The sequence below is a fragment of the Notothenia rossii genome (assembly GCF_949606895.1).
Source record: "Notothenia rossii genome assembly, chromosome: 12".
NCBI lineage: Eukaryota > Metazoa > Chordata > Actinopteri > Perciformes > Nototheniidae > Notothenia > Notothenia rossii.
Genome location: NC_136911.1, coordinates 4,436,815 through 4,451,834, shown reverse-complemented (window position 1 = coordinate 4,451,834; position 15,020 = coordinate 4,436,815). Strand labels below are relative to the sequence as shown.

At 44.8% G+C, this 15,020-nt stretch overlaps 1 protein-coding gene across 3 annotated transcripts in view; it reads left to right on the top strand.

The window, feature by feature from the left end:
• Window positions 1–15,020, top strand: part of zfhx4 (zinc finger homeobox 4) — an 80,924-nt gene that overhangs the window by 33,293 nt on the left and 32,611 nt on the right. For all 3 annotated transcript variants that reach the window (XM_079662064.1, XM_079662065.1, XM_079662063.1), the window contains exon 6: window positions 9,617–9,851. In XM_079662064.1, coding sequence (XP_079518190.1) covers window positions 9,617–9,851 — 235 coding nt within the window. The remainder of the gene's footprint in view (window positions 1–9,616; window positions 9,852–15,020) is intronic.

Below are 15,020 nucleotides of genomic sequence, written 5' to 3'. Positions count from 1 at the left end.
GAGGTCCGGGGGTGGGGGTGGTGAAGTGGGGGGTGGTGGCTAATTAAAGCATAAAAGCAGGTGTGTGCATGTGTGTGTTTGTGTGTGTGTAGGCTGTTGCTTTGTGTGTTTGACAGAAAGGTTTGAATAGATGGACTTCCCCACCCTCCCCCTGCCTTCCTAATAATCCTCATAGATATTAATAAGAGTTTCGCCCATTCTCCCTCCACCACAACGCCTTAACCAGATGGTCGGCAAGGCATTAGTGTGTATTAGTGTGTGTGTGTGCGTGTGTGTGTGCGTGTGTGTGTGTGTGTGTGTGTGTGTGTGTGTGTGTGTGTGTGTGTGTGTGTGTGTGTGTGTGTGTGTGTGTGTGTGTGTGTGTGTGTGTGTGTGTGTGTGTGTGTGTGTGTGTGTGTGTGTGTGTGTGTGTGTGTGTGTGTGTGTGTGTGTGTGTGTGTGTGTGTGTGTGTGTGTGTGTGTGTGTGTGTGTGTGTGTGTGTGTCCAGCTTTGGTCCAGCTCCTGATTGACACTCATATGTTTAATTACCCTAGCCAGCTTCCCCCTCCTGTGCAGTGCCTTTTTATTCTTTCTTAAGGTGTTTTTCCCCGGGTGTGAGACAAAGACAAGGCCAGTGTTGTGGTATTAATAGCCAGATGTGATCCTCTTCATAATCATCCCCACTCCTCTGTGAGCCCTGGGTCACTTGGGCCGGGTCCAGGGCCGGGGCCAAGCCATTTGTCCATGTGCAGGGGACTGTGAAGCAGATCGGGGCTGACAGGTATGGGAACGATAGCAGAGAGGGTTATGGAGTGTGTACAGAGGAAGGGGGGGGGGGGTCAGTGTCTTCCAGACCTCCAGAAGGAAGGGAACATCGCAGGGATGCAGGAACAAAGGAGCTCACAGGAGTTTGTCTTTTTCTTCCACCCCCCCTTGGCTCATCTGAACCCCTCCCACCCTTCCCCAAATACACACTTCCCTCCTCCTCCTATCCTTACCGCCCCTCCTCACACACTTTTTCTTCCTCCTCCTTTTCCTTTTTTCAAACTCCTCCTTGCTCTTGATCTTCCTATTGGGACAAAGATAACAAGAGTGTTTTTTTTTTTTTTAAATACAAAAAGAGGAACTAATCAAAGAGGGCGCCTGATCTCAAACATGATCTCTCGGTGCACGCTGCTTCACTTTTGATATGTTGATTTGATCACAGACAGATCCCATGGCAGCATGATCAGATACATATTTTTGTGTAAGTTCATTAGCGCTACCTTTGAAATATCCTGACATTAAAATACGTGCCCCAATTTGTCTGAAAGTTATCTCCTTACATGTCAATTAGAGGCAAGTAGGTGCTTTATTCTTGAAATAATCTGCTTTTTAATGGCATTTAGACAGAAGAACCCCACTTTTCCCCTCTCATGAAGCTATCAGGATATTGATATGGACAAAGTTGAACTGAAATACTCCTCAACGCCCTTCCAAATCAATAATCAATCGATTGGAGGTAATTGTGCCTCCCTTGGAACGGTCCCAAGTCTCCCTCTCTGTCGTTTCCTCTCTCCTTCTCACACTCTCTCTGTCATTATCAGCATGTGGCCCAGTATTCGGCATTTCAGCATTCCAGCTGTAATTGATTTTAACCATTAGGTGCTCAGTGAATAGATAAGTAGTGGGAGATATTCGATTATACGGTGAAAGAGAGAGACAAGGATGAAAAGAGGGAGAGACGGAGGGAGGGAGACGGAGTGAGGGATGTTGTTGGAGAGCTGGAGAAAGAGGAACTGACCTGTCCTGCTGTCTATCCGTCTCCACGTCGCTCCTCCATCCCTGCAGCATGCACAATACTGCTGACCTCCTGCGAGTTCAAGCAGCTTAGTTTCTGTGAGGTAATCCCTAATGCTTTGAAATAGACCTGATAGAAAGCCCACTTACTTGTTCGGGATTAATATGGGTTGGATGGGGGGTTGGAGGGGTCCTTAGTATTTTGGCACATTAAGTTAAATTAACCCATTGGATTGATCAAATGTAACTAATTGTGGTCATACATGCAGAGGGATCAGGAGTCTTTAAAAAACATTTACCGGCATACAGATGGGTCACTTGCATAAACAGTATCTGCTGCATGCATTAATACTCCTCTCTATTGCTTATGTTTACTATGCTGGTGGCCGTGCCGCTATTATTCCTTTCAGTGGTTGCACATCCCCTACAGAGGCCATTTTGAATCTGAGCTGAGGGTGGTATTGCTTTCCCACTGTTTTCCGAAGATATAAGTCTGTCCTTTCTCCTCTTTTTCCCCTGTTCTGGCAGGAGTGTAGGTTAGGACTAGGGGTAGGGGCGGATGGGGTGGGGGGGGAGTTGGCGGAGGGGGGGGAACAAAGGCAAACATTTGAGTAATCTTCAAAGAGCCCATTGGTATGTTGAGTGGACGCTGGTATGCGGACTGCGGCTGAGGCTTTTTCAGGGAAAACAATATCCTTCCTTTAGACCGGGGCTTGGGCCTGGGCAAACACTACCAGCCAGGCGACTCTGCCCAGCGCTGCCACTGCTATCAGCTTACCACCACCCCCCCCCCCCCCCCCCCTGCTTTGCGGAAAAAATGGTAGGGTCCTCTTTGTTGCCGGAAAAGCACAGAACTCATCATTATAGGTTTACGGGGGTAGACAGAACATCTCAGATTGTCCCATGACTTTTATGTGACGTGTCAGAAATGGTTGAGGAAACTGTTATCTTTGCGGAAACACAGTCGCTATATAAATGTTTGCTGCAGACAAAAAGAGAGAGGCGCAGGCTTGAATCGACCGCCTTCTGTAAAAGGAAGCAGGGAGGGATCAAGTGTGCCATCTTGTAGGTCAACTGCGAGGCATTTGATTTCCTGTGGCAATATGCAAAACGGCGCCGCTGAAGAGGTGCTTTCATTGTGCTCTTCCTGGCAGAGGTACCACTCCAACATGCACACACACACACACACACACACACACACACACACACACACACACACACACACACACACACACACACACACACACACACACACACACACACACACTTATACACAGCTTGTACACACAAGTCACATTGTTTCCTGAGAATAAGGACCGAACCTTTTGATGTGTGTAGGGAAGTACATTTTAGGGAAAGGAGTCGGTAACATGATATATTATGTTCTATGTAAATGTTAAGGATACAAGCAGCTTGATATTACATTCATTTGGCTCTTTAAAGAAAGTAGCAGACAGTCTGCCATTTTGTGACAGTTTCAAAATGAACTCCCTTTGTCCAGTAATCACTAGCCATTTTCTCACGAGGATCCACCCCAGGGATAATTTCTCCCATTTCTCTGTCATTAGCATGGCTTGGTATTAGGCTTGTGTTTTGTTCCCTGTACCTTTTGTTTTGTGCTAAGTGAAACCATGCGACAGGGTAGGGGCTAACTGGAAAACAATACTCCCCTTCACAGGCTCAGGAATGTGTAATTAGTGATTTGAACCCGACTACACTCGACTAGATTCTTCCCTATCATTCTCTCCCTCTCTGTCTCTTGTTCTTTTGTTCTTTCTGTTATGGATTCTCACCGCCTTCGCCTCTCAATCTATATAGTTTATCTCACTGTATGCTTCTGTCCTTCCTTTTGTCTCTCTTTCAGCAAGTCTCCATTACGAACCGAGCAAAGAAAAACAAACTTGGCAAAAAAAAATTGCTGCTCCTCTCGGCACCAAAATTATTTTCCCCTCTCTTTCCTTTCAGTTTTAGTTAAATATAACAACATCAGTGTAATTCAAATCTCTTTGATGGTACCAGCCAATAAGCTGAAGCCCCAGCTTTTCGACCGCTTTATTTTTGTTTTTCTTAGATCCTGTCAATTAGGCCTTAGCTTGATTTCCCAAAAGCATCTTGGGAAAAATGGAAAATGATGAACCTTACCCAAAAGCATGTTAGCATTTCAGCGATATCCCTCCCCCTCGTGCAGCACTGGAAAAAGATAATCCCACAAGCATGTTAGCATTTCAATGATCTTGATTTCAGCATTTTATGATGTCTGTCCCATTGTGAGTCGATGGAAAAGATAATCACAGCTGCAATATGGTTTAGGGAAACAGTGAGGTCTGGTCAGTCTCACCTGGCTGCGTTGGAGACAAGCGGGGGCTTTTAGACCCTAATGGGCTAAGGTCAGGATGGCTAATAGGGAGTAAGTGGCTGAACCATGCTGTCTAAATCTAATGCTAATGTAAATACTGATCCATTTTCATGGGGGGTGGAGGTGAGCTGGCTTTCAAGTCACACAGACATGCACCGATGAAGATTTGTTCTGGTGTTTCTGTCTGCTAGAATATTCCTATCTGCTGGGTCAGTATATTTTAAAACATCTGGCGACAGTGCTTAGAGACGCAAGAAAGATATTTAAAACACACTCACTGATTACGACCAGAAGAAGTGGATCAGATCGTAAATCAACACGATTTCTTTCCTTTTTTTCGCTCTGGTCTGCTTCACGTTTGTGTGTTTGTGCCTGGAAAAAAGAGAGAGTAAGAGATAGAGAGTCAGAAGGGATTCTTTTCCGAGCGAGGGGGCCAGAGGTCAGGAAGCTGTGAACTTCAGAGTGACCTTTGCTCCATCCGTCAGACACACTTACGTCACAGCTACAAGTGTGTGTGTTGGCGTGCCCATGTGTGGGAGTCAGAAAAATAGAAGACAAGACCGTACTTTAAAGTGAGTTTTTTTCCCATGCGATCACTACAGAAAATAAAGAAGGAAAAGAGTGGAACAAGCTGAATGAAGGGAGACAGCGCTGGAGTTGGGAAGAGCGGCAGGCAGCTAGTACATATGATTGTGATAATTCATTTACTTGGCTTGCCGGCCATTACGCGTTGGAAGCTTATTATTTTTGGATGACCTCAGCTAAGCTCGCCTACAGGCCCTGCACCTCATGGACAAGCCCCAGAGCTCGGATCACATGTGACTGCCAGCAAGCAGACAGCTGAGAGAAACAGGAGACACAATTTAGCTGAAGGAAATATTTTGTTGAAAGAAAAGACGGTCTACAGGAGAAAAAGAAATTTAAGGTCGGGTAAGGGGATTTTTTTCTGGGGTTATTTTGCTTCTCCGGTATCTTTAGATAGACACATAGCGGCCTTGTTGGAGTGAGGCGGAAACCAGGAGATGTGCATTGTGTCTGTATTTGTGTGCAACTTGCACTCAGCACTTTTTCTATGTGGCTCTTATTTGCATATTTGTTTTTGTGCATGTGCAGCACACGATCCGTCTCTCCATACACTATATTTGCCGCTCTCTTTATCTGTGGAAGCAAGATGGCACATACCTGGGCCTTCAGCATCTCCTTACAGCCGTGCAGTCTGCCAGCGGATCCATTGGTAGTGATCTTGCGTTACATCTATGTCTGGGGGGCTGAGCGGCGGTTAGCAGTAACATGTGTTAGCGAGGTGGTAGCACTGATGGAATTCTACACTTGGCAGCCTTCCAGGCGGCGCTGGTATGTGTTTAAAATACTTTCAAGGAACAAAACACGCTTTTGTTGTTTGCCGGGCCAAGTGGGGCTGTTTTTGTCTCCGATGGCCCCTGGGGGCCCAGGGGATAGCACCGGAAGCTGGTGACGCTCCAAAAAGAAGGTATACTCAATAACAAGCTTCCCCTAAAAAAAACTGATGAAAGGAGATAAGAGGATTTTCTTTTCACAATGTCTAGGGTGCAAATTTACTTGCACACACACACTCTTAACGGACACAAATAGGAAAACAGGAAGTATGTACGGAACCTTCACATATAAAACTCGTACACACACGCTCTGACACACTCACAGTGGTTATTTAAACATAGCTGTGGTAGTGGAGTGTTCATTAGCTGCCTGCTTCTACACTTAATGACAGGAAAGAGTCATGTTTGTACTGAATACCCTAATTTGTCATTTGTTATATGGAGGAAAACACAGCTTCTCCGCTATGCACTGCTTTCCAAATATTGTTGTCGTATTACCGGTGCACACGCACAATCACAGGCAAAGACAAAGAGACACACTTGAGAGGTAAAAGCAAAAAAGGTAGAGTTGAAATTATTGATGCATAAAAACCAGGCACACACACGGATACAGTAATAACAAAATAAGCATTGAAATTGAACCAACCCCGCAACCCACACACACACACTTTCCCGTCCACGCACAGAGAGATAAAAGAAGTTGTGAGGAGATGTCGTTGCCTTGGCTTATTAAGGATTCAGTTAATGAGGCAGCTTTGTCACCACAGATAGAACAAATGAATATGAGACGGCAGTGCTGCTTTCCTCCCCCCAATCCCAGGGAGCGAGCGCAGGGGAGGTGTGTGTGTGTGTTTCTGTTTATGTGTGTGTGAGAAAGGTGTTTTGTAAACATCTCATTCTGCATAATGAATGCAGTCCTCTGCCATTCTCACCCTCACACACACACACACACACACACACACACACACACACACACACACACACACACACACACACACACACACACACACACACACACACACACACACACACACACACACACACACTGCAGCAGAAAACCACTGCACAAGGGAGCTTCCTTTACCTGTCAAATTGACTCTCCTCCCCTCTCCTCATACAAGTCCCAGTGTGTGTGTGAGTGTCATATACACGGCTCACAATGTTGTGTTTTTGACAGGTAAACAGGAAGTCCCGAGTGTCATAATTTGCATTCTGTGTGTATGGGGGTGTGTACGCCCACCTCCTCCACCATCGGGAGGTGTCTGTGCCTGTTTAGGTTCACCCAGGGAATGCTGTTTAGCTGATTTTGATTGGCCCACAGGGAGTGTTAGCTTATTTGGTTGTTTGCCAAACACTAATTCCCAACAATCAACCACCATACACTCTGGAGAGGTGCCATATTGACAGGGATGGGCCTTTTTGCTGTTCCGTACACACAACACACATACACGGACAATTATATGACACAAAATGCATGTACAGCACACACAAATCAGCCGCGGCATAAATTACATACACATTTCAAGCAGACACACACGGGCGCAAACCCAGGAGCAGGAACAGTGTGTTTGTGTGTTTGAATATGCATTACACAGCCCACGCCTGGCAGGAGTCAAAGTGCTCCTTTAAAAGTTCATAAATCATGGATGTTCTGGCCTGTGATCACCAGACCGCCTGCATTATAGGCCTGCAGAGTGCCAGAGAGCGACAGACAGCCCTCTAGTTTAGGTCTTAAACAAACCCTCTGGAATGTGCTGATGGGGAGAGAATTAATATTAGGCCTAAACCTATCTGGCAGCCCGGTTCAACCCCAAGTATATCATCCAGCTACTCTCCGCCGACGCAGCCTCAAAACAAATAGTATATAGGTTTGGACATGGAAGGCATTTCAATCCACTTCTGTTTTACTTTTAATCTGGATCCAGTGCGGCTACCTTAATGACCATGGCCTTATGAATCTGTCTCTCTCCTGAAAAGACTCATCCCTTTCTCCTCTGCTAACAACATGAGCATGTCTCATCGCATATTTCCAATGAACTTTCCTCCTGTGGCAGTCGTTAATATAAGGCTGAAGGTTGTCACTGGAGGAAAGAAAAGCCTTGTTTGATTACTAGCTTTTTCATTCGATTCTAAGTAGCCCCCCCTCATCTCGAGCCAAGTGCTCATGTAATAAAAGTATATTACAGTGAAGTCCAGACACGATTGAATCGAGAAAGAACAAATATCACGGAGCAGTGAAGCGTCCCTGTTTTTATAGAAGTAATGATTGATGACAGGGTGGATGTACGCAAGTATAGGGGTGGTGGGTGGGGTCTAGCATATGGCCATTATGAAGAGTCAGAATAAGATGATTGGTCCATATCCATTTTGACCAGGGGCAGCAACTTTTACAGAGAGATTCACAGTTTTGTCGCACAGCACCATGATTGGCAACATTTTCTAAAGTGTATATATATCTCCTTGTTGTGCATGCATGTTTAATATCTATATATATATATACATATATATAGATGTGTGTGGTTTCCACAGAAAAGGCTCAGTAAGCCCAGTTCTCCTGCGAGGGAGGGAGGGTAAAAAAAAGAAAAGAGGTAAAGAGAGAAGCAGCAAGGGAGGCCTCCTTTCACAGAGAAACAAAGATAGCTGTAATTAATGGCCCTGAGCTCTGGACTAGGGGAGCTTTCTTCTGACAACTCCGACTTAATTAAAACTTAAGACTTCTGAAAGGGCCTCTGACTGCGAGGGGACGTCCCACCGTCTCGTGAGAAAAACCTTGTAAGATTTCCTACAAAAGAAAGAAAGAGGGAGAGACAGAGAGAAAAGATGTGTTAGCGGCTGTAGCTATGTTGCTAATCCCTGTTTGTCAAAGGAGGAAGGGGGGTGGGGGGGTTAGAACTCACACACCTGCAGCTAACTGTGCCCCCCCCCTCCTCCCACAACACACACCTCCCACACACACATTGTTGAGTCTCTTTTCCTGCTCCATATTAAATGAGGCAACATGACAAAGTATCAACTTTTTACGTGGTTCAAAAATGAAACATCTTCCTGCTAGAGAGACATAGTTAGCACACACACACACACACACACACACACACACACACACACACACACACACACACACACACACACACACACACACACACACACACACGCACACGCACACACTCCATTATGTGTATTAATTCATGCATAGAAGCCTGCACCTGTTTCTCACATGGCTGTATGAATAAATCTTAACAAAGCAGAAACTAACCATCATGAGCCACCTCTGTGTCTCTTTGCCTTGCTCTCTCTCCCCCCCCCCCCTCCCTCCACAGAGGATCAGATAATAAAAGCTTGGCCTGGTACTTTGTTTTTGTGCATTGTTCATTAGCCCGGCAGCAACAACAGAGGCACACTTGATATGCTTGGCTTGACTGGGTGTATGGGAGTAGGGCAAGGTGGGATGGGGGCTGTGTGTGCGTGCATGAGTGTGTGTGCGCGTGTGTGTGTTTGTGCGCATGCACACATCGAGGTAGGGGGTAGCTTTGCATGGCTGCAATGCCATTAAGGAGGCAACTGGAAATTAAGGGCTTGCAACTGACAGCACACGTTGAATGAGAAACCCCTGCAGCTGCCCACAATGAGCAGAGCCGGACAATGTGCATGTTAAAGACAAAAACACTGTTCTGAACTCAACCCTTATCTGACTTCCTGTGTGTTGGTAATCTTTATGTCACCTAAAACATGTCCAGTTCATTTAGAAGGTATAGTGTGTGAACATAAACTCCAAACTCCTTTTGTTACTGTGATAATAATGAGGATTTCCCGAGGATTTATTGCTCTAGATGGTAGCTTATTTTAAGCACTGCCCACTAAATTGTTTAAATAAACCGCAGAACATTATATACGACCAAAGATTTATATCCTAAACTTAAAAAAAGATACAATTATTATCTAATAACCGTCAATCTACCCATTGCCTGTGTTCTTGTTTTGAAAACAGGTATTTCTGGGGTTTTTTTGCTTTGGAATTTTGCAACCAAACTTTTAAAAGAGGAAACAAATGCAGCTGCGAGAACAATAACTCCCTTGAATTTGACCACAGAACGCCATAAAACATGAACTCCATCTCACATCTGCACCCTCCTCTCTTGTGTTCCACAGCACTTGCAGAAGCAGGACAGCGCGTACAGCCTGGAGTCGTGTGTCTACTACTGCACGCTGTGCGACTACTCCACCAAGGCCCGCCTCAACCTGGTGCAGCACGCCCGCTCCGCTCGCCACCAGCAGAACGAAGGGCTGAGGAAGCTGCAGCTGCACCAGCAGGGTCTGGGAGGGGACGAGGAGGGACTGAGCTTCCACGAGCTGTTCCACGTCAAGGAGAGCCCCTCCAGCCAAGGTCAGTGCTTCTTAACCTGCTCTGCCTGTCAGCTTAGGATGTCAATTGTTCTGATTTCTGAGGCTATTTTCTAATAGTTTTCTCCTTTGATCAACTTCCTTCTTTCTGACACACACCATGTCATTTTTCCTGTGTTTTAAAGTCTTTTAGATTCAAGTTAAATGCGGATTCCAGTTGTCGGGGTCCGTTTTCTTGGTTTGAAGTCAGGTCAATCTTTCTTTACTCTTTTTTCTCTTTTTTCGCTGCACCACTCCCTCTTTATTCTGTCAAACCTCCCTCCCTTGCTGCCTCCCTCCTTTGGCCTTCATATCCAGATCACGTCTCTCGATACAGACCCGTCCATTCCTCCTAATCTCTCCAAAATGAGCATACTGTTCCTATTAGGCTGCCGTGCTTATATGTGCAACACACACACACACACACACACACACACACACACACACACACACACACACACACACACACACACACACACACACACACACACACACACACACACACACACACACACACACACACACACACACACACACACACACACACACACACACACACACACACACACACACTGTCCCGTGCACAGGGACATCCCAGGCAGGCAAGCAGTCAGCTTATGAAATTTCACCTTGGGAGTATCTCATAGTGAAAGGCCTGTACACACATACGTTACTCACACACACACACATACGTTAGTCACACTCACACACACACACACATGCACACACACGTATGCTACAGCTACACAGTCTCTCCCTGGAGTGAGCTTTCATTTCCTTTCTCATGACCAAAGCAATTTGGCTTTCATTTAAGACTCTCCGTCCTGCCAGCAGCTAATAAGTGTAACAGAACTGTAAAACATTCAGAGAGACAAAAAAAAAAAAAAGATTAATCGTTTTTCTTTGAGTGGGGGTTGGATGGTTGGTGAGGGGTTGCAGGGTGTAAGGGGAGGGGGCTGCGCTGTAATTTAAACCAGAAGACCAAGAGTCAGGGTCCATTATTTAGTCATCCCTATGTTAATGCTGCCGGGAGAAAATGAGTGCTTAACTTGTTTTTGCTTTGCTTGACCTGAAGGAGCGGGTGGGATGGGGTTTTAAGGGGGGGCTAACACGTTTTGAATAGCATTCCAGAATAGCATTAGTCCATACATCCATCTGTGTGTGTGTGCTCCCCAAAGTGTCCTGTTTATACTGTACATGTACTCCCAAAACAGATGGGGGCCCAGCGCTTAGAAACATATGTGAATCCCAACACACACACACACACACACGAACAGAAGAAGAGCTCCCAATCCTGAAATGGAGACTGTAGCCGGCGTACGTTTGGTTTTAATTACACATGGATCAAAGTTTCGGTGAGACTTTAGGGTGCAGCAGAAAAGCATGCTTAGATAAATCATTACCGTGCATTTTACAAACCCCCCCCCCCCCCCCCCTCCACCTCTCTCGTTCTCCTGCTCTCCTTTCGCATCCCCTTTTCTCTCCTTCTTTGTCCTGGTTATTCCATCTCTCTCTCTTTACTGCTCCTGTCCGGGTTTTATTTAAATAAAGAACACAAGCCCAGCTTCAAGCCTTTTTTTCTGCTTACCTCTCAAACCCATGACCACAACCAGGTTTTAAACCTGTCATAAGCAATATTCGCCTGCTTCACCTATTTCAAATGTTCCACTCTTAAAACACACCATATTTGTTGCTCGGCCCCCCGTTTTATACCTTGGCTTTGATGCCACATGGTGAATTTCCATGAGGAAGCTAGTGCAAAGCTTAAGCGGACGCTGGCGGGGTCCAAAATGCTAAGCCCCTTTTTTTGGATGCCCTCCTTTTGCCCACTCTATATAATTTTTAGAACAACTGTATTCTTTCACAGGGTACGTGGTAAATGTTTCAAAAGTATTTCCTTGTAGACCGTACACATTTGGCAGGTGTAGGCAAAGGGAGGGGTAAGAGTGTTTCAGCCAGAGATCAAACACTGAGAGTTAATGTAATAAATCGGGCTCACATTCATGTTCTAAAGTTCTGTCAGATTTTGGATATTTTTAGCTTTTTTCTTTTTTAGTAGATGAACCCTTTGAGCTTTTGAAAACACTACATGCTACAGTAGAATACGTTCTATGGAAGAAAGGGTATGCTATAGCAGCGTTGGGCTCCTAAAGTGATAGATGATGTGAATATTCTCACAGATGGAAAAGGCTCTATAGTAGGCAACATTTCGAGCCAGTGTTTGGTTTAAGGACCCTCAATTTGTGTGTACGTGCATGTGTATGCGTGCTGTTAGTTTTCTGGGGCTGCAACTCCTGACTCGAGCACTTTCTGTTCATTAGAGACTGGTATGAAAAAGATTAATTTAAGTGCTGACCGGTATCTTTCTCTTAAAGCCTGGGACCTGGCACTGAGCCAGATAATTATAGGCCCATTTGGGAATAAGAGTTCTAATGCTCTGGACTTTATGTACATGTGAATGGCTTTCATTAAACAATTTTGATGCTGATTTTATGGCCTAATTAAGGACACAGGACTGCAGAGGCTCAGCTTAAGGGTATAGGTGTTTTGAACAAAGACAGGAGTGTACAGTGAACATTTCTGCTGGACCGCATTGTGTGCGTGTCAATACATGTGTTTGCCGGCGCATGTTTATTTGAGAACCTTTCACTCTTTGTTATCCTTTTGAGTCTGTAATTCCCCAAACCTGGGCCCAGACATCTCATCCTTTACACTAGGTAAACAGCATTGTGAAAGCTCGGTGTGTGTGTGTGTCTTTATCTACTGTTACATGTGCAAACAGTAACTCACTGACTGTACAGCAAAAACTTTGTACCATGGTCTTTTAGTGGTGTCCTTCGGGGACAATACGCCCACTGTGCCTTGTGCATTGCTGAGATAAATCGTTTGTCTGTTTGTAGAATTAGAAGTGTTAAACAAAATTGAGTTTATAAAATATGCCAGTTTGCATCAGATGCATAAATGAATTGCCTCTCAACATGGAGGACTTGGAAGCCATTTTGCTTTGAGGGTTGTCCAAAAGTTGTTAGAGAAATTAGATTTGTGTGTGCCCTTCTCTGTAATGAAGTTATGCCCTGAATAGAGCTGTTTAGTGAAGAAAAATATGACAGATCGCGAGTCATGGGTATTCCATCATTGATTTTATAATTTGAACAATTTGTTTAGCTGTATTTTTGGAGACAGTAACAGTCTCTGAAGTTAAGTTGTTTTCTCCCTTTGACCGCTACCGCCTAAGTCTCAATCATCTGACCATTTGTTTAGCCATAAAGAACACTGGGAGGAGGTGTGTGTGTGTGTGTGTGTGTGTGTGTGTGTGTGTGTGTGTGTGTGTGTGTGTGTGTGTGTGTGTGTGTGTGTGTGTGTGTGTGTGTGTGTGTGTGTGTGTGTGTGTGTGTGTGTGTGTGTGTGTGTGTGTGTGTGTGTGTGTGTGTGTGTATCCTTGCCCATTAGCCTTGTGTTCCATCATGTGTAACGCTGCTCATAAGCCAGACCAAGCAGAAACACCCAGGCCTCTCTGCATACTGTACTTTCTGTCATTTCCCCATTTAGTTCCTTACTTTACAAAAAGGAAAAGGGAGATGGGATCTTATGGAGGTAATTATTTCTGAGAGCCCAGTCTGTCAACCATCCCTCCATCCCTCCACCACCACCCACAAGTCTCCATCCCTCTAACCCAACCCCCCTCCCAGCGCCACCACCCAACATGCATTAAAGAGGGAGGGAGAGGACCCTCTTTGTCTAAGTCCCCCTTTTAAACAAAAGACCTCTTCTGACTTAAAGAGAGCGACAACACTTTTATCATGTGTGTATATGCGAGTGTGTGCATGTGTGTGTGTGTGTGTGTGTCCAGAGCCTTTTGTTTTCTCTGAGTGATAAGGCTCTGGGTCATTTTGGTCCTAGTTAAATTAGTGTAGCTGTGGTAACCATTTAGAAAGCAGCTGTAGGCTAAAAACGGAGCTAATGGACACTTATTATCCTTATATGTGCCTGTGCTTCCAGCAGGAAGTGATGGAGCATGGGCAGAGAGAAAAAGTGCCATCTTGTCTGTGTCCAAGTGCGCCGACATTCCTTGTTCCCGAAATGTAACCCCCCCCAAAACTGAGCAAAAGCACCGAAAACAATCATTCAATTTCCAATGTGGGAAAGGGCTTTGCTGTTTCCCAAAGAACATTATGATGTGATGACACCGAGGCATATTTTGAGGTATTAAGTTTTCCCTCCTCCCTCACTTTCAATCCTTCATCTTATACTTTTTTCCTCTGGGTAGTGGGGGTGGTTTCGCCATTCCAGCGGTTGTCTTCCTTTTTTTTTTAAAGAAGGTCTCTCCTCAGACAGAAGTCTATTTCCAGGGTTTGTCTCAGTAATTTGTGGCCATTACATAAACATTCACGGATGGCCGGAGGAGTGAGAGAAAGGATGCAACACACACACCCAGATCTAGCTAACCGCTGGAGTTAGCGCAGCGGTGGCCATTTTCTTTTTTAAGTCAGATAGAGTAGGTACATGTAAGAGCCTCTGTCTGACTCATCAAGGACATTTTGTCAATGTGTAGTTACTGTTTGTTCTTGCTTTGGAAATGCCATCTTTTAAAGCTTTTATTATTTAGATATCTGTGTTTAGATTAGAAGTGTAATAGGTTAGGGCAGTCAATTATATCGCATATTGATTTGCTTACAAAAAGCTGATTGCCTACAGTTAATAAATTATTTGTGACCATTTCTCTCATTTAATGCGAATCAGAAAGTTACTTACATAAATGGTAAAGTCCACAGATCCCAGTCAGGCGGGATCCATTCCTCGCGTAATAAAATCTTGGAATGTTATTTTATGTGCCCGAAATGAATAAAAGCACTTTCTGGGGAGATCTATTCTGATGAGAGTGATGTGATGTTACCCAGGAGGATTTCTGTGAACTACGCCGTTTTTTTATTGCTGTACAATTAGCTGGAGACAATACACAGCATTTGAAATCATTTGTCAAATCAAAATAAGACACATTCATATATGTATATTATTATATTTACGACAAGTAGCAATTTAACCCAAATTTCCCAAAACCATATTCTCTATGGCTGAGGGAGTAAAAGATGTGGTCATATTTTGAATAATTCCATCCAAGCGAATTATAATTACTCTGCGGTCTGTGTGTGCACATAGGGAAAAAAGGGCAGCA